Source organism: Gopherus evgoodei, chromosome 6, assembly GCF_007399415.2.
Source record: "Gopherus evgoodei ecotype Sinaloan lineage chromosome 6, rGopEvg1_v1.p, whole genome shotgun sequence".
Classification (NCBI taxonomy): Eukaryota; Metazoa; Chordata; order Testudines; family Testudinidae; genus Gopherus; species Gopherus evgoodei.
In genome coordinates, this window is record NC_044327.1 from 110,930,305 (window position 1) to 110,956,135 (window position 25,831).

General features: G+C 42.7%; 1 protein-coding gene across 3 annotated transcripts in view; it reads left to right on the forward strand.

Moving 5' to 3' along the window:
• Positions 1-20,229, forward strand: part of RANBP3L (RAN binding protein 3 like) — a 36,497-nt gene extending 16,268 nt beyond the window's left edge. The window contains exons 5-15 of one of the 3 annotated variants that reach the window (XM_030567530.1): positions 304-378; positions 1,650-1,718; positions 2,317-2,462; positions 3,039-3,142; positions 6,403-6,487; positions 7,499-7,601; positions 8,385-8,512; positions 9,510-9,630; positions 10,213-10,355; positions 13,853-14,042; positions 19,574-20,229. In XM_030567530.1, the coding sequence (XP_030423390.1) occupies positions 304-378; positions 1,650-1,718; positions 2,317-2,462; positions 3,039-3,142; positions 6,403-6,487; positions 7,499-7,601; positions 8,385-8,512; positions 9,510-9,630; positions 10,213-10,355; positions 13,853-14,042; positions 19,574-19,617 (1,208 nt within the window). In that variant the 3' untranslated portion in view covers positions 19,618-20,229. Of the gene's footprint in view, positions 1-303; positions 379-1,649; positions 1,719-2,316; positions 2,463-3,038; positions 3,143-6,402; positions 6,488-7,498; positions 7,602-8,384; positions 8,513-9,509; positions 9,631-10,212; positions 10,356-13,852; positions 14,043-18,516; positions 18,661-18,685; positions 19,552-19,573 lie in introns of those variants that run through there. The other 2 variants (XM_030567529.1, XM_030567531.1) reach the window with 2 other exon arrangements.
• Positions 20,230-25,831: the final 5,602 nt, after the last annotated feature.

The window sequence follows — 25,831 nt, forward strand, 5'->3', positions numbered from 1 at the left end:
GTACCAGTATAGACTAGCCTCTTGGCACTTGGACAACGATGACATCTAGCCCTAATCTGAGGAGGTCTAGAAGATGGTGGTATGGTCAGAAATGCTGGCAGCTGCCAGCTCTTTCTTTATGCTGAAACTGCACTAGTGCTAGCAACGGTTGGAAATTCAAAGTCTACGCTACAAAGCCTTAGTAGTTGCCTGATACAGGTAGATTCTGCTCATCCATGACAAATACATTTTGCTAACGTGAAAAGTCCATATTCAGGTATTATGCCTTGAACAAAGGATAATTTCAGTCTCTTATGGTTTCAGATACAGCACTGTCTCAGAAAAGAGTGAGATCATCTTCCTGTACCATCCTTCCGACCTTTCCTCCATCACAGCCAGGTAACTAAAAATATTATTCAGTAAATATTCCCTTAAAACCAAAAATCAGTAAAATAACAAAATAAAACTGCTATTTCTGTGGGACTGAGCTCACTGGGCTGGGCAAAGTCAGTATGTGAATGAGAGCAAGGAACTTTGTGATGTTCAACGAGATGTGTTGGTGATTCAGTCAATGGCACTCATTTCTCAGTCAATGTCGCACTAATATCTCTTTGTGCTAGGGAATACTCTGTGCATGGGAGAGCTGCTGTTTGGATGGGATGCAAGCAGCCTATGCCATATGCTACACTGGGTTGTTCAGAGTCTATTCACTGTTGCAACTCAGATATTTTTGAGATTTACAAAGCCTTGTAGCAAGTAGGTGAAAGGTTATATTAACCTATAAAATATTATGTCAAATATTATGGACAGTGAACTCAGAATGGAGTTGAAATGGTTGGAGCTAGGTGTGTTTGGACTAAAACAGTGATTCGCATATTCAGTGACACCATTTTCCATACTCGGAACACCCTCCATTCTAGCCAAGATTTAGCAGAGATTACTCTCCCATTTATCCATAAGGGAAGGGCAGAGTGGTCACAAACCATGACACCTGTTTGACTCCCACATTGAAAACCTTTTGGATTAAAAAAATTGTTGATTTAGGGGTTTCCAAATAATCTGGTAAGGGTATAAAATTGGTATAGCACCAAACCAGAATCATCTTGGAATGGAATGGAGGAGTTTATATATGGATTATGAGACATGTAATTTTATAGCACGCTATTGATGGGACAAGGCTGGCAGCCCTTCTGAGCATTCCTGGGTGGCATTTGGAAACCATATAAAAGAAGCAGCAGCAGTGCCACACACTGACCATCATTACAGTTATCATGATGGTCATCACTACCAGCACATGTTAGATCTCCTGCATTTACCATCGTACTCTTGGGTCTCTTTTGCTAATCTGAAAGGATATTCTGATTGGATGACATTATCATGCCCATGAGCTGTAAAGCTAAAGAAGGACAGTTTTGTGGTTAAAGTAGTGGCTGACACCCAGAATATCTGGATTCAATTCCTGGCCCTGCCTTAGAGTTCCTGGGGAAGTCATTCTCACTGTGCCTAAGTTTCTCCTTCCATAAAATGGGGATAATATTTTCCTTTCTTGAAGAGGTGGTATGAAATAAATGCATTAATGTTTGTGAGATGCTCAGATTCTGCAGTGATGGGGGCTACAGAAATGCAGATAAACAATTAAGCAATGTGGATAAACACTTCTTCTTTTGCAGTAAAGAATAACGTATTCATGACCTCAGCTCTTCTCCAAAGAAACTATGACACCACAAGAACAGAAAAAGGTAACTATTGTTAGTATTGTAATACTAATTTGTTGTTGATCCACAGTGTGCTCAACACTGTACAGAGCAGGTAAAACGTAGACAGTCCCTGGCCCAGCCAGCTTACTCTCTACAGGTGATATTCACCCCCTATGCAGAAGGCCTGTATTATAAGCCTGTAAATCACTTAATTCCACTTACAGCTCTATTTTGAAAACGAAAGTGGTTCATAGGCCATGTTTAGGGCCACTGATCAGGAGTGAATATCTTTCTGATCCATAATGTTAACAAGGACTGAACTCTGCTCCCAGTGAAGGCAAAACTCCTGTCGACTTCCATGGGTGCAGGATCAAGCTTCATATAATCAGAAGATGGATTTATCACAATCAGTGCAGATTTGTTTTATTAAATATTGCATCACTCCTTTATTTGGCAGGGTTTTTAGAAGGGACTTAAAACAGGAAAGGATGGCAGGTATTAACAATAACACTTAAATACAATTAATTTAAAACTCCACAGCACATCTACATTATGAGTCAGAAAAAGCAAGACACAAATGTGTTGTTTAAATGTGAAGGAAAGGTTGCATATATTAACCTTTTATTTTGTATTTTGCAAGGAGTCTTTTCACAAATTCAGCAGTGGACTGTCATAAGACCTGCCATTCTACAGCCACCACAGTCTCAGATATGTGAGGAAAGAAGACAGATGTGCACTGAAAATATACTGGCATCTTCCAAAACTAAAGAGAAATCAAATATTCAGGTAAAAATGTAACTTCAGTGTCAAAAATATGCATGGCTGGTTTTTTTTTCCATCTGCCTGAGCTCTAATAATATTTATAATAATTAAGTATTTTAAAGGGAAGTCTTCAGTATTAGTTTAATTCTGTTCCCATGGAAGTCAACAAGAGTTTTGCTTTTGACTTCAGTGGAGCAATTGTACCAATATTGAGCGCTTTGGAAAATCCAACCCTTGCTAAACTGCCCATACAGTTGCTTGATGAGTGTGCAGATGCTGTAAACTTGTAATTCAGTCTGAATTTGGGATAGAGGGTTGGGAAAACATTACTTTCTAAGAATTTTTTTTTTAAATCTGGTTACGAATTGCACTGGCTTGCTTCACACAATAAACATGGGCCGGTCTCTGCAAACTACCACATGAATTATCTGAACTCATGCAAGTGGACCCATCATGCATAGGCTTACTCTTGTCAATAATACTTTCTCACATGCATTGGGCTTTGCAGGCCCTAATTTCTGGTAAAACTATTTATAGTGCAAGATGAGCCAAAATTAATTTTTTCCAACATTTCCAGTTGATCATATTAATTGTTTCCAGTTGTCTGAAGAGAGCTCTCATTGCCCAGCAGAGAACTCAGGAAGTTCTGAGACAGCAGTGAGGCCATCTATCTCCATGCACCTTTCTAGCCCTAAAACAATAGGGTAAGTTAGTCAAAGCATTGTGGGTTTTTTTTCTGTGTATCTAAGGAATAGCAAGTGTTTGGTTTTGTCCTCTGGCTCGTTGCTTTACATGTGTCTGTGTATCTGTTAGCTGAAAAAATGCTCTCATCGGCCAGAAAGCAAAGGCTTATGAACAGATTATAACTTGAACTATATGTCTGTGCAGGGGAGTAAGAACTTCCTCTACACCTCTGCATGAGTTACCTTGACTTTAAGGGTACGCCTACCCTGTAGTGTAAGCCCAGGCTTAGTGGGATTCAAGTCAGCTGACCTATGTTGGAGAACCCAGGGCTTGAATGTCTACACTGATTTTTAACCTTAAGAATTTTCTAACCTGGGCTTGAATTTGGGGCTCTGGCATCCACAATGCAGCATATAGACCCAGCTCAAACCATCCATATCCCAGACTCCCTAGTGCCCTCCTGAAATTTGGCCACTCTAACCCGTTGTCCTTGGTGCACTTTGGGAAAACTTTACTGCCCACCCTGCATATTATAGGAAGGTTGAACAGCCCACCAACACAGCCAGATGAGCAGCATCGAGGAGACCCGTTTTCAAGAAGTTGACTGGCTTGCACTTTCACTCTTGAGACAAAAAATGGAGCTTCCATGAGGCACTGGTGAACATTTCGGCAACTCTTTCTGAGCCATCAAAAGCACGAGATGGACCAGGAGGAAGAGGTGAACCATTTCCCCCTGAATGGACCTATGACAGCAAGGGGTCACTGAACACTCAGCCAGAAAGTACACTTACCACAGCTGGAGCTAGATGCACACAGGCAACAGCAGTCAAGGATGCTCTGTGCTCCTATGTTATTGACTTCCATAGCCCCATGGAAGAGGGAGACTAGTACCTCTATGAATCTGCTTGTGAGAGTTAAGGGGCTAATTGATTTGGGGATTCAGTTCTTGGGGAAGGGTGGGGACTTGATAGTCATGCAATGTACTTATGAATGACATGCTGAATTATGAATTGGGGATAGAGTGGGGAATGATTCACAGTATGGATTCACATCAGGAAGTTATTGATGTGTGACTTGTTGTACCTAGCTGTACAAAGGAATAGCATGTGTGTAGTAATTCCTAATTGTTCCTGATCATGTGTTTAGCTTTGTTATTTCAAATCATGATTGTATGGTGAGATGCAGTATAGCAATAAACTTTCCTTAACATAAAAGGCTTTATTTATAAATGTGTTAAAATTGTGCAACAGTCACCCATTGCCATTAAAACACCAAAACAGTTACAAAAAAACACTTCCAAAACAAACAAACAAACAAAGTGTATGAACCAGTGCAAACACAACAGAATCACTCTACTACTGCATGTCCCCTGGACTCCATTCACCTTGCTCTTCTTTCTTGTTTTCTGTGCACTTGGTGCCGAGGCGGAGATATCAACGGGAGAGGGGGCAAGATGGAGAGCTGCATGGTGTTTAGTTGTCCTGCCCAGCTGCTTGTGGGGCCTGATTGCATGAGTCACCCAGATGTAGAATTTTCCAAGTTTTCTGGACTGAGAATATGTTTCAGGGGAATCAGGAGATGGTGTGGGAGTGGCAGCAGGAGCCGATAATCTTGCAGCCCTGATTGAGATGAGCTGCTCAGACAGGTCTCTCTGCTGAGCTCTCTCCTCCTCCCTTAGCTGCCATTCCTGTTCCAGGAACTGTGAAGCAAGTGCCTGCTCCTTTGCTAAAACCCTGTCCTCAAGCTGTGCAGTGAGACTCAGCCTTTCCTCCTGCCTCTTGGCATGCCTCTTTTCCAATATTAAGTCCTTCTGCTTCTGGTACAGGACCTGCTGGTTGGCCCACTCAAGAACTTCAACCAAATTCACCATGGAAATGCTCCTCTTGGAACAATCTGTGGAGGTATGTTGGGCCAGGCTTGTACCGCACTGAGGTCGAGCTGTGGAGGTATAGCAGCCAGTAGAGGTCAAGGGGCCTGCAATAGGACAAGACACAGAAGGTCATTGTCTCAAATAGCTCACTGGAGGAGCACAGAATTAATGTTTGTGGAATTTCAAGACATAAAATGTTACATTCAAGACAGTATCGCTCTACTCAGCACTGGTTAGGCCTCAGATGGCATACTATCACCTCCCATGACTCCTCTGTTAATGCAACCAAAAATTGCATTTGCTTTTTTGTAACAGCATCACATTGATGACTCACGTTGAGGTTGTGAGCTACCACAACTCCCAGATCCTTATTGGTTTTCCTTCCCTCAGTGTAGCAAACTTACATTTGTCTTTGTTGAATTTCATTTTGTTGCCAGTGGCTCCAAGCTTTCTACAGCTAATTTGTTCAGTACCCGGGGGTGTGCAGCATCAGGCCCGCTGACTTGAATTCATTCAAATTGGTCAAAAGATCTTTGACGTATTCTTTTCTTATCCTGAACTGTATCCCTTCTTTTTGGTGGTCAAAAGAAAATGGAAGGGTTAATGCTGACTCACTGAGCTGTTGGTGTTTGCCAAGTGGGGGCTTACATTTTCAGCTGAGTCTATTGGAGATCTTTGCAATAGAGAGGACAAAAGAAGCTGACCTGTGGGATTATAGGATACTTCTGGCAGACTCCTAGGACCCAAGTCAAGCAGGGATGCATCTGTACTTCAAAGCAATAGGGCTTGAACCCTGGGTCATGGCTTGACACTGGCTTGGAGCCTTCATCCCTGCAGGATCCTAGGACTCTAGGTCTAAGCCTGAGTCTGAGAGATTTGTGTGTAGACGGAAGGAGGATTTGGGCTCAACTCTGGTCTGAACCCATGCTTACATTGCAGCATTGACATAGTCTATATCTAGGTATGCTGAAGTAAACTGTGCACCTGCCCCTCTATGTTCCCCAAGCAGATAGACAAGGACAAGATGAAGATAGGGGAGTGGGTGGATCTGGTGGCTGGCACAGCTAAGCTGACATAGGGAGGGTAGCAGTTTGCTGGAATAAGAGGAAGCAGGGAGAGAAGTGTGCCTCTCTGATGAATGATTCTTTCCCTATACTGCTCCTGGGGTGCTGCAACAGTGGCCTGTGGCTTTGCCACTATCTAGTCTTTAAGGAGCATTCTCATTATTCTACATGAAATACAATGTATCTCCCTAAATTCCATTAATTAAGTATTCTCTATGGTTCCCAGTAGGCCAATATTTTTGTTTTAATGTAAGGTTTGGAAAGGTAAATGTATGCAGTTATAGATGTTATATTTGCATCCTTTACAAAGTCTAATTGATATTTTTCACATATTTTGTTTCTCTAGAAATCAGACAGTTGAAGATGTAACTTTTTTAAACAACAGAAATTCTACTTTTGTGTTTGGAGAAAACATGGTAGAGAGAGTTTTGGTAAGATCTGTAAATATTGAAATTTTTTTTTCTTTCTTCGGTTTCTGAAAAAGTTGGCATTTGAATGCTGAGGGTCACATTTTCAAAGATGGTCCCCTAAATTGTGACGACAACATTTGTCATATGTACGTACAAAGCCCCCAGTCCTGTAAATGCATGAGTCATCACTTTGAAGTCAACTCACATGAGTAAAGTTAAACATGTATAGCTGTTCACAGGATTGGGCCAAAATGGGTAATTATGTATGTCAGTGTTCATCTGCACAGGCAATTACTTGTTGGGTGTGCTCGGCTGGCTTTTGTGCACATTTCATGGGCACAACTTAAGTGGCCCAAATTTTAGACTTGGCCCTTCAGTAGGAAAATCAGTTCTAGCAATTTTCTGTTATAGCTCAAACCACTTCAGAATTTTTTAACATTCAGAGCTGTAGGCTTTCTCCCCTCTGACTCCCAAGAAAATATTTGATTAGCAGTATACAAAGGAGATGTGAACAATGAGAAAACTGTAACTCTGCAGAATCAGCTAAATGTAATAGTTTAAAATATCTCAGAGAGTGATTATTTCTAAATTCTGCAATGTCTTTTTTAAATTTGGGGTAATATGGTGACCTGTAAAATGAGGAATTAATTTGGAAAGATACTTGCTAAACTTCTCCACTTTTATTATCAGATCACCTAAAACTTAAATTGAAAGAAGTTTATTCTTCTAGCTCAGAGTCTCTCTTAAGAAGAGACTACAGTTCCTGCTTAATGATGTATTTGGGGCTTTTATAATAATGGACAAAGTTCCACTATTGATTGAAATACCAAATGCATGTTTACTTATATCCTATGTCAGTACTTGTATGTAGGAATAAAGTTTGCATGTTAACTTATTATTTCAACTAATCTTCACCTCTGCTGTGTATTTTATGATTCAATCCATTCCTGATCTTTCAGATTGCTGCTAATGTCAAACATATAAACATTACAATTTCTTAAACTGTTTTTCCTTGTTCCTTCCATTTTTTAGAGTCCTCAGAAATCTCCCAAGCTGCATAATGAAACTGATCTATGCAAGAAAGAAATAACATCCACAGATGCCAAAACTGTTCATATTGGTTATTCACATACAAGTAAGCATTAATACTTAGCAAACACAGTGAGGCTCTACCAATAAGTCAATTTCAGTGCATCACAGAGGACATCAAATTAGTGGTGTTCAGTAATTATCATCTATTTACTTTAAAGTTATCCAGTCATTAGTATACTATTAGGATGTGCACCATAAATGGAAGTGTCCAGAAAGCAACTGTCATTTGTGACTCAGAATTAGAGCTAGATTATCATCATACCGAATAATTTATTATTTGATTAATTTAGACTATTTTTTATTTGTAAGTTTTCCTTGAATAGACTTTGAGTTTTACAAATTTATTTGTTATCCAGAACTGTGTGATGAATACTTTGTGAACACATTTCAGCCTATAGCTTGTTTATGAATAAGTCACTTCAGCTACAATTTTAGCTAGTTGTTCATGTTCTTTCCTGCTGAATAGTCACACCCCTCTTATTACTATTATGATTTATGGGACTTATGTTTTTCATGACTATGACTGTGAGCAGCAATATCACAAAGAATTCGATTTGGAAACTCGACTATTAATTAGTTAGGGTTTGATTCTGCTAGTTGTCCCTTGTGGACAGACCAATGTGCCTATACAGAAACCTTGGATCGTGGTCTTATTCTTTAAAAAATATACAGGAATGCCTGAAGTTTATTAAAACATTAATTGATATCTAGCACTAAGGGGAATGTACGAAGACCTAGACTATACAAATAGACATATTGTTGACATATTAAAACTTTCCTGCTGTAGAAATTTTATAATTTTCTGTCGTTTTTATTTCTCCTTTAGAAACATTTTTTGTCAAGTCAACACTAATTGAATCAGCTGCAGCTTACATTTCCAAACCAGCACAGAAATATTTGTTAGATAAAGTTGAAGTTATAACAGGGGAAGAAGCAGAACATAACGTGTTGCAGGTATATGTTCCTAAAGATTGTATGATGAGCCTTTCTACTTATGTTTAGAAAGCACATTATGATCTACTGTAACTTATAATACCATGAATAAGTATCTACTGCTACTTTGTTGGACAATTGTATATGTTTTTCCTTTTTTAAAAATATGCTTCTGTTAACTAATTTCTTTTCAAGCTGATAGGTAGCTTTTCATCGTATATTTTCTATACTGAATATAGAGCTCTTTCACCTCCAAAATCATGCTCCAAAGCCTCATTCTGCTATTGTCTGTTATAACTGTCTTCACAATAAGCCAGTATTCCCTAACACCAATAAATAAAACCCCAATTTATAAGTACTCTTAAAGTTACTTTATAAACACAAAGGCTTGATTTTTTTTTAAACTATTGAGTTATCAAAGTAAGTGGTTTTATAATAAAACTAAGGTACATCCATGTAATTTTAGGCTAGCAAGATAAATCTTGCTATTTAAGATTCTTAAAACTCTTTATTTTCTTGGCAAAATAACATTTGCATATATTACAAAAATCTAAAAATGGAAAGATATAAAACTGTAAGATTGCTTGAATCCACTTATCCCATTCATATGTGGGAAATTTGTATGTGGATGGGTCATTAGCTTCAGTTTATGACAGTACTGGTACAATGAGTTGCATGAAACTTCTGATATCAGTGATGTCATAGGATGATGCATTCTGGGACATCTTCAGGAAATATGGAGATGTCTTTGGATTTCACAGGGAGAGGTTTAAAAATTGAAAAAGTAAAAGTGAAATGTATTTCTATGTTAAATGTTCCCCATAGCTTGGTTACTAGCGGTACTCAGCATAAATCTGGGGTTAGTGCAATTTTCATTTCATTTTTAAAATTTGTCTTAATTTTATGCAAACTGTAAAGTAAAAAGTTATAGCACAGAGATATCAAACCTATAAACTGCATTCTCTGGCACAACAGAATTCAGATCAGTTGACACTTTCCATAACATTTTTCCCTTTAGATCAGCTGCAAGCTTTTTGCATTTAATAAACTCTCACTATCCTGGACTGAAAGAGGAAGAGGATCCCTGAGGCTTAATGACACTTCAAGCAATAAACATGGAACATTACAGTCAAGGCTAGGTAAGAATTAGTTCCACTTCTTAATCGTGCTCTCATTTGCAATAGTCAATTGAATATCACTTCATTTGTAATCCTGCAGCCTGGTTTGTTTATATACAGTTGCTCAAAGCCTGTTCATTATTACTCTATAAAGTTAGCTACCTACTAAACATCTCTTGCTACTGCATTTTTTGTGAGCTGCAGGTACTCACAGATGTCACTATGCACTATGTATTTCTGCTTCCAGATTTCTTTACTCTAGTTCTCTCTTCTCTGATTTGGCTTTACCAGAGATGCTGCTTCTTCCGAGTGACTTATGGGATGTTCTGCTTATTGAGCAGTAGTTTCTTTCACTTTATTGTGCAGTTTTGAAAGACTGTTTCATTATATCATATGGCAAACATATCATATCGAGAGAAACTTTAAAAATATCAAAGTATAGTAAAGAAATTTAAACCCCCACCTCTTTCAAAATGTTAGGTTATAATCCCCTGAAATGCAAAGTTAATGGAAATCTGATTTTTATAGCCGTACTGAATAAATCTGCTGAAACAACAGGGAGGTTTCCATGTACTGTCTAATATGTAAGCATTCCTGTTTTAGTTATGCGAAATCAAGGCAGTTTGAGACTGATTCTCAACACCAAACTCTGGACTCAGATGGCGATAGAAAGAGCAAATCGCAAGAGTCTGTGCATCACTGCGACAGACCTAGAAGACCATTCTGTTAAAGTATTTCTAATACAGGTAAGAAAAAATTGAAAAAGAACAAGTATCTAGAACTTGGCAATTTAGCTCGGATTCCTTGTTATGGCAAGCCTCCTTATGGTAAAAAGTGTAAGGCTATAACATGTACACAATTACCATTGAGGTCAATTGTTTTGTGCAAAAAGCTGAAGGTTTGATATGGCCCAAGGAGATAACTAGATCACTGTATTAGACAGACAGCAGGGGTCACTGAAGCGATGGTATACAAGTTGTTCCCAAACTCTGGTCTGTGGACTATCAGTGATCCATGGAACTGGCTACTCCATGATGCTAAATAACGTTAAAAGATGCCTATAATATATCAACACACTTTCCTGATTTTTTCTTCTGCATAGAAACAATTGCTACAGTTGCCTCAGGGATATTATTCAAAGTGATCAGTGTGGTTGATGGAGGGTGGGGGGAGTAGTCCATGCAATCATGACTAGGGCAGGTAGTCCACAAGAGTCACCAATAAGATATATAAGAACATAAGAATGGTCAGACCATTGAGCCATCTAGCCCATAATCCTGTCTTCTGACAGTGGGCAGTGCCAGAAGGTTTAGAGGGAGTGTTCAGAACAGGACAATTATCGAGTAATCCACCTTCAGTTGTTCAGTCCCAGCTTCTGTCAGTCAGAGGCTTAGTGATAGCCAGAGCATGGGGTTGCATCCCTAGCCAACTTGACTAAGAGCCATCGATGAACCTATGCTCCATGAACGTACCTCATTCTTTTTTGAACCCAGTTATAGTTTTGGCCTTCACAATATCCCCTGACAATGCATTGTGTGAAGAAGTACTTCCTTATGTTTGTTTAATAGGCAGCAGGTTTATTTTCATTGGCCCCGATCTTTGTCTTATGTGAATGGGTAAATAACACTTCCTTATTCACTTTCTCCACATCATTTGTGGTTTTATAGGCCTCTATCATATCCCCCCTTTTGTCATCTCTTTGATGAACAGTCCCAGTTTTTCAATCTCTCCATATAAGAAAGCTTTTCCATACCCCTAGTCATTTTTGTTGCCCTTTTCTAATACTAATATTTCTTTTTTTGAGATGTGGTGACCAGAACTGCATGCAGTATTCAAGGTGTGGGCATACAATGGATTTATATAGTGGTGCTATGATATTTTCTCTTACTATGTCAGTTTCCTAATAGTTCCTAACATTCTGTTAGCGTTCTTGTCTGCCGCCGCACATTTAGCAGCTTTTTTTCAGAGAACTTTCCAAGATGACACCAAGATTTCTTTCTTCAGTGGTAAGAGCTAATTGAGATCCCATCATTTTGTATGTATAGATGAGATTTTTCCCAATGTGCACTACTTTTGCATTTGTCAAAATTGAATTTCATCTGCCATTTTGTTGCCCAGTCACCCTGTTTTGTGAGATCTCTTTGTAACTCTTCAGTCAGCTTTAGACTTCAGTATCTTCTTGAATAATTTTGTATCTTCTCCAAACTTTGCCACATCACTGTTTACCTACTTTTCCAGATCATTTATGAATATGTTGAACAGCGCAGGTCCCAGTACAGATTCTGCTATTTCTCTCTTTACATAGTGAAAACTGACCATTTATTCCATTTATTCCTACACTTTGTTTCCTATATTTTAACCAGTTACTGATCCACGGGAGGACCTTCTCTTATCCCATGACTTCTTACTTTACTTAGGTATCAGAGGGGTAGCCATGTTAGTCTGGATCTGTAAAAGCAGCAAAGAATCCTGTGACACCTTATAGACTAACAGACGTTTTGGAGTATGAGCTTTCGTGGGTGAATACCCACTTGGTCGGAGGCAACCGACCAAGTGGGTATTCACCCACAAAAGCTCATACCTCCAACCAAGTGGGTATTCACCCACGAAAGCTCATACTCCAAAACGTCTGTTAGTCTATAAGGTGTCACAGGATTCTTTGCTGCTTTTATTTTACTTAAGAGTCTTTGGTGTGGAGCTTGTCAAAAGCTTTCTGAAAGTCCAAGGACACTGTATCAACTGGATCATCCATGTCCACCTGCTTGTTGACACCCTCAAAGAATTCTAATAGATTGACGAGGCACGACTTCCCTTTACAAAAGCCATGTTGACTCTTCTCCAACAAATCATGTTCATCTGTGTGTCTAATAATCCTGTTCTTTACCATAGTTTCAACCAATTGCCTGCTATTAAAGTTAGTCTGTAATTGCCAAGATCAGGTCTGGAACCGTTTTTTAAAAAATTGCCATTACATGAGCTATCCTCCAGTCATGTCGTATAGAGGCTGATTTCAGTGATAGGTTATGTACCCTAATCAGTAGTTTTGCACTTTCATATTTTAGTTCCTTCAGAACTCTTGGATGAATACCATCTGGTCCGCCCTGCTGACTTACCAATGTTTAATTTATCAATTTGTTCCCAAACCTCCTCTCTTGACACCTCAGTCTAGGACAGTTCCTCAGATATGCCTAAAAAGAATGGCTCACCCGTAGCTCAGGTTCAAAGATATATGAACAAGTTTGAGAACCAATGAAAAAGGCAGCTACTTGAGTCTAATCTATAACATTTGCAACCCTAGGCTGACTTTGTCCCTGCAAAGCTGCATATTCCTGAGATGACAAATTACTCAGTTGACAACTGAGCTAATTTCTGCTGAAACACCAACTCTGAATTGCTCTCAACTGCTTTCTTCTGTGCATGGCTATGGTGAAAGAAAAGTTTTTGGCTTCTGCAAATGTGAGCAGCATGGAAGAAAAGCCACATGTTCTACTGCTTTGCAACTCTTGCAGTCACTTACACCTGTGCAAAGTGAATATAAATTGGGTATAAAACTACCAAATCAGACTAGTATCTTTCTACTCTGAATTTGTACAGGTGTAAATGAATCAATGTGGTGTAAAGCAGTGGAGTATCAGGCCTCAGAAGACCATGTTCTTTCAACTACCCTACAGTAAATTATTTCCTTCAAACTTCACCAGCAGAGTTCATGGCATCTTTTCATTTGTTAATCAGAGAAAACTCATTTTTGGTTGTTAATTCTGTTTTTACTTACTTCTAAACAGAAATGTGACTAGGAATTTTCACCATCCATATATGTTTTATTATTGTCAGGAGTACATTTTGTTCCTGAGGAGTTGCACAGAGTCAAGAATATTAAGTATTCAATAAAAATTGAGTCATTCACTGAGATAAATCATAATTTTTGTTTTAAAGTTGCATCCATTATCTCAATAAGGAAAACAACTAACAATTATTTTTTAACAAATTCTAAAACACAGACCATTAAGACAAACTTAATATCATTTGTATTTAAGTCGATTTTCTCATGAAGTTACTAAATTGGAATCTTACTGTCTTTTGGAGTCAAAAGAATTTATGTAAGTGTCGGATGAAGGGATTTTAGCTCTTTTCAGTCCTTCTAAAATCTCTCCCCTTTGCATCTGCACTTCAGTGGTTTGTTTGGATGCAGTCAGAGTTATTTTGCAGTTATTTTCAATGGTTGTATGCACTGTATTTTCTACAGGCAAGTTCAAAAGATACTGAGTACCTGTATACAGCAATACATCACCGTCTTGTTGCACTGCGAAGCTTTGCTGAGCAAGAATTGGATGCAAATCAGGTTGACACAGAGCCAGAAACAGCCTTTCATTCATTAAACTGTGATAGTGATGATGATGATGAAACAATAACTCAAGTGAGCAGCAATGAATCAGGTAAGCAGAGCTTTTCCCGAGACTTTTGTGCTCCTTTGAATTTCACTTGGTGCCCTGAGAATCCCATTTCTACCCCTTTTATTAATCTCTACTTTCCATCGAAGTGCCTATGTTATGATGACCCCCTCTCCAGCACTGAAGTAGGGTTTTATTATTTTGACAGGCTTGTGTCAACAGTGCCAAATTATTTTAAAATAAATAATCAGAGTAGTCTTTTGACAGAGGAATGAATGTCAGGTTATCTGGGTTAAAAATTTTCAAGCTTAAAGTTAAGGCTCCTAAACACACACTTGGATATCTTAGTTGAAATAGTCTATAGTGCTACGCTCAATTTCCACTTACTTCATTGGAAGTTGAGTCCACTTATACCAGTGCTACATACAGCTTGTGGTAGTTAGTCTACCTGAACTATAAAAATGGTCATTTGAACCAAACTTATGTAATGTCTGATTTCTTTTAAACATCAACCTATGCTGACAGACTGTTAACAGTCATTTATGGATGGTAAAACTGGTTGACAATGCAAGCACCAGGAGATTTTATACTGTTACAGGACATTAACAACTTTGATAAAGTGATAGATTCTGTCTACCAGGAGATTTATGGGGCTAGACACCCTGCCCAGGTGTAATCTGCTTTCACCAGTGGAACAAAGACTACAAACACCAGTGGTGAAGAGTCCACCTAAAGCAGGGTGTATTTGAGTAAGATGCTCACAAATCCCACTCCAGCACAGACCATAAAGTGGCTGGGGTCAACCGTGGAGAAGTCAAGGACTCTAGAGATACAGTGGCCAGAGCTGAAAGTTGCCTTTCCTTAGTGGAAGGCAGGCACTACGCTGCCCAAGTGGGGAGATTCACCCTAGAAGAGCTGCCATTGTGCATGTAGGGGTTGTAAATTGCAAATACGTCTTCTCTCAGGAGGAATATGGCAGTGATGTTTGAATTATCATCAGCCACGTGACACTTCTCCTTCCAGTGGAGCTGCAGACTGTTCCCTTTTTAGTTTTTAAAAGAACTCTCCAGCAAGGATCAAATCACATACAAATAACAGTTTTGAGTGACTGTTTACTTTAGGAAACCAACACGTCTTTTTTCCTGTTAGCAAAAATATGACAGTTTACAATACTTGTTCCCATAATCATTTGTTGTATCTCTATAATATTCAGTTCACAGAACAAAACATGCCATTATTGGGTGGGGTGTGTGGAAGAGGCAGCTGGGGAAGGAAGCATGTGGGATAGGGCAGGGGAAGAGAAGGAGATAGGGGAGGGGAGCAGGAGCCCAGCATCCCCTTGGCAGCAGCTGGGGCTCCCCTGTTAAGCAGGCCCATCAACCCCACCCCGGTGAGCTCAACCCCTCCTGCACCTGGATCACCCTAATGAGACCCCCGCATGTGGACCCACACCCCACTGATCCCCAATCAGCTGCATCCAGACCCATACCTCCCCCAGCACCTGGACCCCCCCCCCACTGAGCCCCAACCACCTTCATCTGGACTCAATTGTAGAGTCCCATTGCCCCTGCACCCAGAATCCCCCCTCCCCCAATGATCCCCTGTGCATCCATTTTCCCCCAATGAGCTCCCTGCACCCAGACTGCCCCAAAGAGACCCTCTTACCCATACCTGGATCCCCCTAACTCAGCCCCTCCACATTTGGATCCTGCTGGAATGAGCCTGCCTGCTCACACCTGGTGCAGATAGGCAGGCCCCGGGGTGTTCTGAGGCAGGCCCAGCCCTCGCGGTGTCTCTCGGTTAGGGCAACCTCACCATCAAATCCCTGATCTCCCACCTCCGTGCAGGGGCGGGTGGTGACGCAGGGTGATCTCCCACCTCCATGCAGCCAGCGGCCTGTGCTCCCTACTACCATGCTGGAGCCTTCACATTTTACTGCTGGGGGCATTCTGTGCCTAAAAATTTAAAAATTCAGCGCCAAAAAAGAAAAAAACACACTACATAATCACACCAATTTCAATTATTTTGATAATTAATTTATTTCAAAATATCTGTCAGTAAATATGTCTGTAACAATACAGACCCACAAAAATTTCCCCCCAGGAATAAAGAGTTAAAGAACCTGCTATGACAACCCTGTTCCTGTTTCTCTGCCCCCTTTCCCACTCCAGAGTCCAGCCAGGAGACCAGACACCCACAATTCTCCCCCCCCCCCAACCCAGCCATGGCCCCCCCAGCCTAGATACCAGCACCTCCTCCCCTCCAGAGCCCAGCCATGGGTCCCCCCAGCCCAGGTACCTGCATCTCCTTCCTCCAAGAGCCCAGCTATGGGTCCCTCCTGGTTCAGACACTCACCCCCCTCCCCCCAGAGCCCAGGGATCCAGAGGAAGAAAGCCTGATGCTCGGTCCCACAGGCTTGCACGGAATTTCCTGTGTGCCACCCTCTTCTTCCCTCAGGGCATGCTGGGAACTGCCACTGCCAGGAACCCTCTAGCTCCCTCCCCTTCCCTCTCAGCAGTGTCTTGTGTGTGTGAGCTGGGCTCTGCTGAATCCAGCAGACCCTAGTTGCGGCTAGCAGCACTGCAGCCCATTTCTGTGGGGAAAAGGAAGTTCTGCACACATTAATTTCTGCAAAATTCTGCATTACACAGTGGTGCAGAATTCCCCCAGGAGTAATGACATTTATTTATTGACAAATAAAATTTGCAGAATTTTATAATATTGTGTGCAGAATTTTTTTAATTTGTTGGTGTAGAATTCCCTCAAGATCAGAGTGTCTACTCTTTGGTCAGATGCACCTTTTCCCAGCAGCTCTCCCTCAGCTGCTTTCCATGTCTTACCAGCCTGGAGAAAGCCCTCCCCTCCTCTGCCAGCTGAGTGATTTGCATTCTCACAGACAGCTGCTGCCTGGAAGTTTCCTGGATAAAACTCCTTGGCTATCACAGGCATGGTAGCTGCATCTTGATTTAAAGAAACAGTTATTTGCCACAAGCATATCAGGGCCAATGTCCTGGAAAACTGGGACCTGGGTTGGGGTACCCTCCATCACCCTTTTTTCTCTCCCCAAGAGGTCGGCTGTGTGACTGCTCCCCTCCAAAAGGTCAGTTACTCAGTTTCCTCTCTGAACCTAAGTCTCAGGGATGCATGCCTGTGTCCACTCTGTCCTGGGCATCCTCTCCCAAGTGACCAGTGAGGAGACATTCTCCCACTATTCTTTCCCCAGTTTCCTTCTTTGCCTCCCCCGCCCCCCGAACACTCTTTCTATGCTCTCTAGAGCGGGACCTATCTCTTGTTCAGTTGCAATGTGCTGGCAGCTAACCCCCGGACAGTTTTCTCAATGACGGGCACTCCACCCTTCTCCCTTCCTGAGGAGGTGTTGCCTTCAGCTGCAGTGCAGAGCCTGTCTCAATCTCCTCCACTCTTGGAAGCATACTGCTTCTACCTGCTGCAGAGTAATCAAAGAGATTTTTCTCCCTTTCCTTCGGCAGTTCCTCGGACTACACTCTTTCCCTCTGGGGTCCCAACATAATGTTTCTTCTTGCTGCAGGCAAACGCCTTAACAGCCTGAGCTATATGGAAAAAAATCATTCCCACTAAATAAGTCAACCGAGAGACCTTCCATTACCCCCACAGTCAAAACACTTTCCAAATCTTCCCACGCCAATGAATTGTAGCTAGTGGCACAGGGAATCTGGTTCCACCCACATCTACAATTTCTGCCATTTAACCAGGTAATTTGTTGGCATTTGGTGCTACACTCTGATTAACCAGAGAAATCTGTGCCCCTGTATGCTTCCACCCTAAGCATTCCCTGTCATTAATTCTGACAACATTAACATGCTCCATGTCTAATTGTGCAGAGACTAGTCTCACAAAACCAATATGATAAGTCTCAGGTGCCTGAGAAATTCCTATGATGATCATAATGGTCCCTTCTGACCTTAAAGTCTATGAGACAGCAGCATTAACTATTTGTTGTCTGCTTCCTCCCAGCACAGGGCATTTATTTCTTAGGTGAGCAGTTGAATTACAATGATAGCACCTTTTGGGCTTTTCTGGTTTCACAGGAGATTTGAGATAGGGATTAGAAGAATGATTTTGGGGAGACGAATGCCCAGCCTCCCAGCCACTCTCCTTTTTTCCAGGGGTAAAACAGGTACCTGCTTCCCACCAAGTTTTATCCCCTCTTTGTGTGGTTACTCTCAATAGATACCTGGGTCTTCTCAAAGACATCAGCTAGCATGCCATTTTATCCACAGTTTTCACATTTTTGTCCCATAGACTCTGTTTCACTTCATCTTTACATATGCTTAGGAGGTGCTCCTGAGCAACAAGATCAAACGTTTCTTCAAAGCTTTCAACCCCTTTTCCCGTCACCCATTTTCCCATCAGATCTTTCATGCTGTTTACATAGTCCCCATTACTCACACCAGCATTTCTCTTAAGATTCCTAATTTTTAGCCTCTATGTTCCAGGGATAATCTGAAATAATTTCAAAACTGTTTCTTTGAATTTACAGTAATCTAAAGCATCCTGAGCTTGCACTTCATTGAATATATTCAGAGCTTTACCAGTTAACTTTGCAAGCAAAGAGGGGATTTTCTTGTCCTCAGGAATCTCATTAATCACACACAGCCTCTCAAAGATAGTAAAATATTCTGTAACGTTGTCTCTCTCTTTGTATGCAGGACACAATTGTTCCCATTTATGGATTTTTGGAGAGGTGGAAATCAGTGGTGAGGGAAGGGTCTGGTTCTCCAGCAAGGCCAGTTGGTGTCTCCACTCTTTTACCTTTTCCTCAGCTGCTTTGGCTTGCAGTTCTAAGGCCTGCTGATGTGCTAACTCCTCTGCTTGATTCTGAGCCCCTATTTCCAGTTCCTTTAGCTCCAAGATTTGCTGATGTACTTTCTCTCTCCTGCCACCTGCAGTCTGAACAGCTCTAACTGTGCAACCTGGACTGTGGGACTGTTGAGCCCTCCAAACCCACCAGCCTGGGTTGTCTCTCACAGTGTGATGTTAATATTAAACTACAAGCCTCTGTCAGGCAATGCACTTATACAGCCATCCACAGGCAGGGGCATATCTAGTTACATGAATGATCTCCCAGCCAGTCATGAACCAGCAAATACAGAGGCCCCAGCCAATTCCCTCTAGCTCCCAAGCCTTGCATCCAAACTGTACTATCTTGCATTGGTCAGAAGCCTGGCCAACATAAGCTCATTACCTCATTCACCACTCCCTCAGTGTGGAATGGATTTACACCAGCCTTTGTAGTCTGAACTGAGATTTCCCAAGCACTTCACCCAAAGCCACACCGTTTTAGGTAAAATATAAAATCAATTTATTAAATACGAAAGGATAGATTTTAAGTTATTATAAGTAGCAGGCATAGAGATCAGAGTAGTCAAACAGATTGACCTGCAAAAGTGTGTCTGGCTGTTCCAGGGTTAGCTAGTTAAATTATATGTATATAACCAATGAATACATCATATCCAGACATTAACCTATTACTCTAAATCAAATCAGTATTTCATAATAAAGTGTGAATATACTGAATATATTTAATTCTATTTCAGATCATTCTAGATGGATCCGCAGACAGCCTGTTGTCTGCTCATGACAGCTACCTATGATTACAGCAATACAGTTGATAGCTCATCTTGCTGAAAAACTGTAAACCATCTCAGCAGTCTTGGAGAAAGGAAATCGTATGCATTCACATTCTATGATTTTCAAGCAAAGATTAACTTTCAGGACAACATAAGCTTAATACAGCAGAAATGGACTTCAGAAGCACTTTAAGGATTACAATCTTCATTCCTTGTGCTGGAATAGGAATGACAAGGTGGCCTCCGGTATTCAAGAAACATTACAAAGCCTTCCAATTTGGAATTAATCATATATGGAGACATTAATAATGTGATAGATTTTATATCTAATCAAGGTTCATTCATCATATTGATGGCGAGAATCGTTTAACCATCAGATAGTGATATTTCTAAAAAGATATATTTATTGTTTCAGTTACGTAATGTCTGTCCATAAAAAGATGCATATTATGAACACTTGCAACATCGTTTTATTGGAAAGAGCCATTGTAGTTGTTTGCTAACATTCAAGGTCCTATGCTGCAGTCTGTATTCATGCAGAACTCCTTGTGAATGAGAGTTTCATATGAATGAAGTCTACAGAAACTAATCTTTAATTAAACAAGATCTTTGTTTTGAAAATATCTCATATTGTTGGTTGGAGTTAGGATACCTTTTTTAAAATGGTAAGAGATGGGTCTGATTCTGTTCCCACTACAATAAGTGAGAGTTTTGTCATCAACTACAGTTGGATCAGGATCAGGCCTCAAATTTTAGGAAGCATCTGAAAATTCAACTGTAATGTTTTGGGGCACATGTGTTTGCACACATGAAAACTCCCTTTGCCTATACAAAATAAGAAATTGCACAGATTAACTGCCTATTTGTCATGTGCAAATGGATGCACATACAATATTTCTGGAGAGCTGCTACAACTTTTGCCTTAAATCAGTGAGCTAAACTACAGTTAAATATAATAACTTTATTATTAAGTATTGGTATTCCTGAACACTGTTTCCTTTGATGATGGAAGTCTATCAGCCATCCTAACACATAAAATAATCCAACCAGTATTAAAGGAACGTCTCACGTGATGGTAGCGACCCCACCAACTACTGCCCATTGCCTACCTCTTTTCTAACTAAGCTGATTGAGAAACTAGAAGAATACTGGATCCCTCTCAGGCCACTTCATGTTAAAAAGACAGTATTCGATGCATAGTGCTCTCTGTTCTGCCAACAGAGGAAGGAAATACCCATATTCATCTTTCTGAACCTCACTACAGCATTTAATACCATTGATTATCACATATTTGTTTCCTACTACCAACGGCTGCAGATGTGAAGAAAATGCCCTGAAATGGCTCAAGTCTCTTCTTTTAGACTAGACCCCGAGGTTTGTTATGGCTTCTCCATCTCAAAAGATGTCACCTGCAGAGTCCACCCAAGGCTCAGTCCTCCCGTTTCATTAAACTTCTATATGAAGTTGTTGGGAGAAGTTGTGAAAGATGAGTTTAGGTGCCAGCACACCATGAACATTCAGCTGCACAACATTTATTTTAAAATCCTAAACAGCACCATCTCCCAGAATTCTCAATACCTCATCAAAATTAGCACCTGCATGAAGAGCAGTTGGCTAAAACTGAATCTGGGCAAGGCTCAGGTGATGCTAATAGGAAAAGGGAAATGCCACTGTAAGAGCATCTGCCCTCAAATTAAGATAGGCCACTGCTTTGGGATCCTTTTGGATCCAAATTTATTGATGTCAAATAGCCATAAAAATAAAAAATGCTCTTTTTTTAATCTGTGACTGACTGTAACCCTGCTGATCAGTTTCACACTCGTCAATGGAGATCCCTGCATTATTGACTTCCAAATTTTATTATTGCAACTCATATCTAGGAACAAAACTACACATTCTGAAAAAACTTCAGCTGTTATAAAAAGCAGCAGCCCATGTGCTTAGCAAGGGTCATGGTGAGAATGTTGGCCAGGCACTCCACTCTCTGAACTGGTTTTCCGCTGAAGGCAGAGTTTCTCTATCTCTATCCTGATAGCTAGATCCTGTTCTGTGGGGAGTTTTGACTATCTCAAAGATTTGCAGCCATGACTTCCCACAACAACTATGTTCTTTTACAACCACAAAACAGTCAACAAAAGAAGGCTCAGGAGTGAGATACAGAATTTTCATACAAGCTGGCCCAAGACACGTTCCCAGAAGATGCAGTGAAGTTTGTGATCATTCAGAATTAAATGAATAACCTATCTCTTGTGAGTTTGCTTTCTGCCCCCTGAAAGTCTACAAACTCACATGCACGCACACACTTAATAACTAATTGAGCTATATCTTCTTTGAACTGGGAAGGAAGAAAGAGGTGTTGTTTCTATTTTTAACTACTTTGGAGGTGTTCAGACATAATGGTGATAGGGGCCATATAAATACATAGGTAGAATTAAAAACATATTCATGGTGTGAGTTTTTAATTTTGACATCTTTTTACATTAAATTATTTGTGCTATTTTAGTATTAATGCAATACATAGCTTTTAAAAGTAACATCTATTCTTCTTCGAGTGATTGCTCATATCCATTCCAGTTAGGTGTGCGCGCGCTGCGTGCACGTTCGTCGGAAGATTTTTACCCTAGCAACACTCAGTGGGTCGGCTGGGCGCCTCCTGGAGTGGCGCCACCATGGTGCCGGATATATATCCCTGCTGACCCAACTGCCCCTCAGTTCCTTCTTATCGCCCGTGTCGGTCGCTGGAACAGTGGAGCGCGGCTTAGCTGATCTCCACCTCCCTAGCTACGCATAGTTTTCTCGTTATTGTGTATATAATTCAAAATTTTTATACTTGCAGTTAGTTTATTATTTTCTTTAACATAGTTAGTGTATATAGTTAAGAGGGGTTCGGGGATTAGCCTCTTCCCCTCACCCGGTGCCGGGGCCCATGCCCGGTTCACCGGGTTCAAACCGTGCTCGGCCTGTCACAAGCTGATGCCTACAGGAGATCCTCATGACTCCTGCCTTAAGTGCCTTGGGGAATCCCACCTCGCAGATAAGTGCCGCATTTGCAAGGCCTTCAAGCCGCGGACCAAAAAGGAGCAGGACTTTCGTCTTAGACAGCTCCTGATGGAGGCAGCTCTTACTCCTCCACCATCGGCACCAAGCGCTGGACAGTCCGCACCGGGAAGAAGTGCATCTTCGGCACCGGAGCGCACCGGTATCGCTAAGGCCCCTCGGCACCAACCATCGCCGGCCCAGATGTCTGCTCGGCACTGCTCCCTCTCCCTGCGGGTAAAAAAACATAAGACTCCTGCGGCTTCTGCATTCACGCCGCAGTCGGAGCACCCGCCTAAGTCGGATAGCACCGACAAGTGCCGTGGCACCGACAACTTCAGCACCGTCGATTCCGGTCCCGCAAGAGCCATCGAATCTGGTGTCTGACAGCTCCCCGGCATGCGCCGTGGTTGAGCTTACTATTCCCTCCACGCCGGAGACTTTCTCTATGGCAAGGGAACTGATTGCACTGATGGAGTCTGCGCTGCCTCAACCCCTGGCACTGCCGGTGCGGGTTATACAGTCCATAGGCAAGCCTGCCCTACTGAGACCGTCCTTCGTCAGCACCGTTGAGAGGCACCGATCGCAGTCCTGCCAGCGTTCTCGGTCCCATCGCTGATCCCGGTCCCGACGCTGCTCGCAGTCCCGGTACCTTTCTCCATCTCAGTACCGGTCGCACTCGCGGCACCGTTCAAGACCCAGTTCACTGGCTCGATACTCTTGGTAATGATCAAGCTCCCAGCACCACTCCCGGCACCGCACCTCTCGCAGCCGCTCCCAGAGTCGAGCTTCAAGGTCCCAGTCGACCTCCCGGCACCGTTCCAGTCGCAGGTCCCGGTCTTGTTCCCGGTACCGGTATAGCGCCCGGTACCACTCTCCGCTGCAGAGTACAGACAGACTACCCAGGGATGGAGACCATTCTCAGGGGTTTTCAGCTCCTCCTTGGCCGTCTCGCCATGCATCTATGTCATCCCATGCGGACAGTGCTTCCTATGCACAGGACCGTGACTTAGATGTTCCCAGCTGTGTCTTTCAAGAGACCCAGGCTCAAGACCAAGGACCTCATCAGTGGTCCTTCTGGACGCCTTGGGCATATCACCAAGCCCAAGGTGGACCTCCAGTGCCATCACGCTCTGTACCGTCGGAGCACCAGGGTCCGGAGGCTACTGTTAGCTGCCCCCTTCCTGCGGCTACGGAGGACGCTCCCATTCGGGCATCAGACCCTCAGGTCCCACCAGAGCCGGATGTCGCCCAAGTCCACGAGACAACAGAGGACCCGATTGTCACTGGCCTTTCCTTTTCCTCTTCTCCAGATGAAGCGGTGGTGGGGACATCCTCCTGGGGCCCTCCTCCAATTGACCTAGGGTCACATCAAGACCTCCTGAGATGGGTGGCTCTGAATATGAACCTCCAGGTGGAGGAGGTTCCAGAGATAGAGGACCCGGTGGTAGATATTTTGTCAGCTGACACTCCCACAATGGTGGCCTTACCATTTATTCGGACGATCCAAGCGAAGGCTGATACCATCTGGCAGTCTCCAGCATCTATTCCGCCCATGGCTCGGGGAGTTGAGAGGAAGTACATGGTGCCCTCTAAGGGGTATGAGTACCTGTACGTACACCCTGCTCCCTCGTCGTCCAATCAGTTAACGAAAGGGAGTGTCATGGCCAGCAAGCCCCTGTCCCAAAAGCGCATGGATTTATTGGGGCATAAAATCTACTCTGCTGGGGGCCTCCAACTCAGGGTGGCAAACCAAGAAGCCCTGCTTAGCCACTATAACACCTGGGTGGCAGTTGAGAAATTCACAGAGTTAGTCCCCCAAGACTCACGTCAAGAGTTTGCGGCCCTTTTGGAGAAAGGAAAGAAGGTGGCGAGAACTTCTCTCCAGGCCTCCTTAGACGCAGCCGAATCCGCGGCCAGAACTCTGGCTTCAGGAATTACCATGAGGCGAATATCATGGCTTCGGGTGTCAGGCCTTCCACCTGAATTGCAGCATACGATACAGGACTTGCCCTTCAAAGGTCAGGGCCTATTTTCGGAAAAGACTGACCCTAGGCTGCAGAGTCTGAAGGACAATAGGGCAATCATGCGCTCACTCGGGATGCACACACCGCAGATTCAGTGCAGACCCTTCTGGCCCCAGCCTCAGTGCCCTTACCCCCCACCTAGACAGCGGCAGGACTTCGGCAGGAGGCGTGGTTGAGGCAATCATAGACGGCAGTCTGGACCCCAAGGGGGTCAGAATCATGGCCCCGCCAAACCACCCGCGGGACCTAAACCAAACTTTTGAAGGCGCACCCGAGGGTGACGTACCAGTTGTTCAACAGGATCCTTTCCCTCCCTTTTGCAACCGCCTTTCCTCTTTCCTCCCTGCGTGGACCCAACTAACTTCAGATTGTTGGGTCTTACGCACGGTAGAATTTGGATACCACCTTCAGTTTATTTTGCCCCCCCCCTCCATCCTCGTCCCTCTTCAGGGACCCCTCTCACGAGCAAATCCTCTTGCAGGAGGTACGGTCCCTCCTTGCCATGGGAGCTATAGAGGAGGTACCGGAGGACTTGAGGGGCAAGGGGTTCTACTCCCGCTATTTCCTAATCCCTAAGGTGAAGGGGGGGTCTCAGACCAATTCTAGACCTGTGGGGACTCAACAAGTTCTTGATAAAGTTGAAGTTCTGCATGGTATCCCTGGGGACCATCATCCCATCCTTGGATCCTGGAGAGTGGTATGCCGCCCTCGATATGAAGGACGCGTATTTTCACATTGCCATTTATCCTCCACACAGACGGTACCTCAGGTTTGTGGTAAACCGTCAACATTTCCAATTTACGGTCCTTCCGTTTGGCCTCTCCACAGCCCCAAGAGTGTTCACAAAGTGTATGGCCGTAGTCGCCGCCACCCTCCGTCGTCAATGCATACACGTCTTCCTGTATCTCGACGATTGGCTCATTCGCAGGGCCTCTGAGACCCAAGAAACGTGGCACGTGGGCATCGTCAAGGACCTATTCATCCAACTAGGCCTGATGATCAACCTAGAGAAATCTACTCTGGTTCCCACACAAAGAATAGAGTTCATTGGGGCCATTCTGGACTCCGATCTCGCCAGGGCCTGCTTACCACAGCCGCAGTTTCACGCAATGATATTGATTATACAAGGCCTACAAAAATTCCCAACCACTTCGGCTCGAAC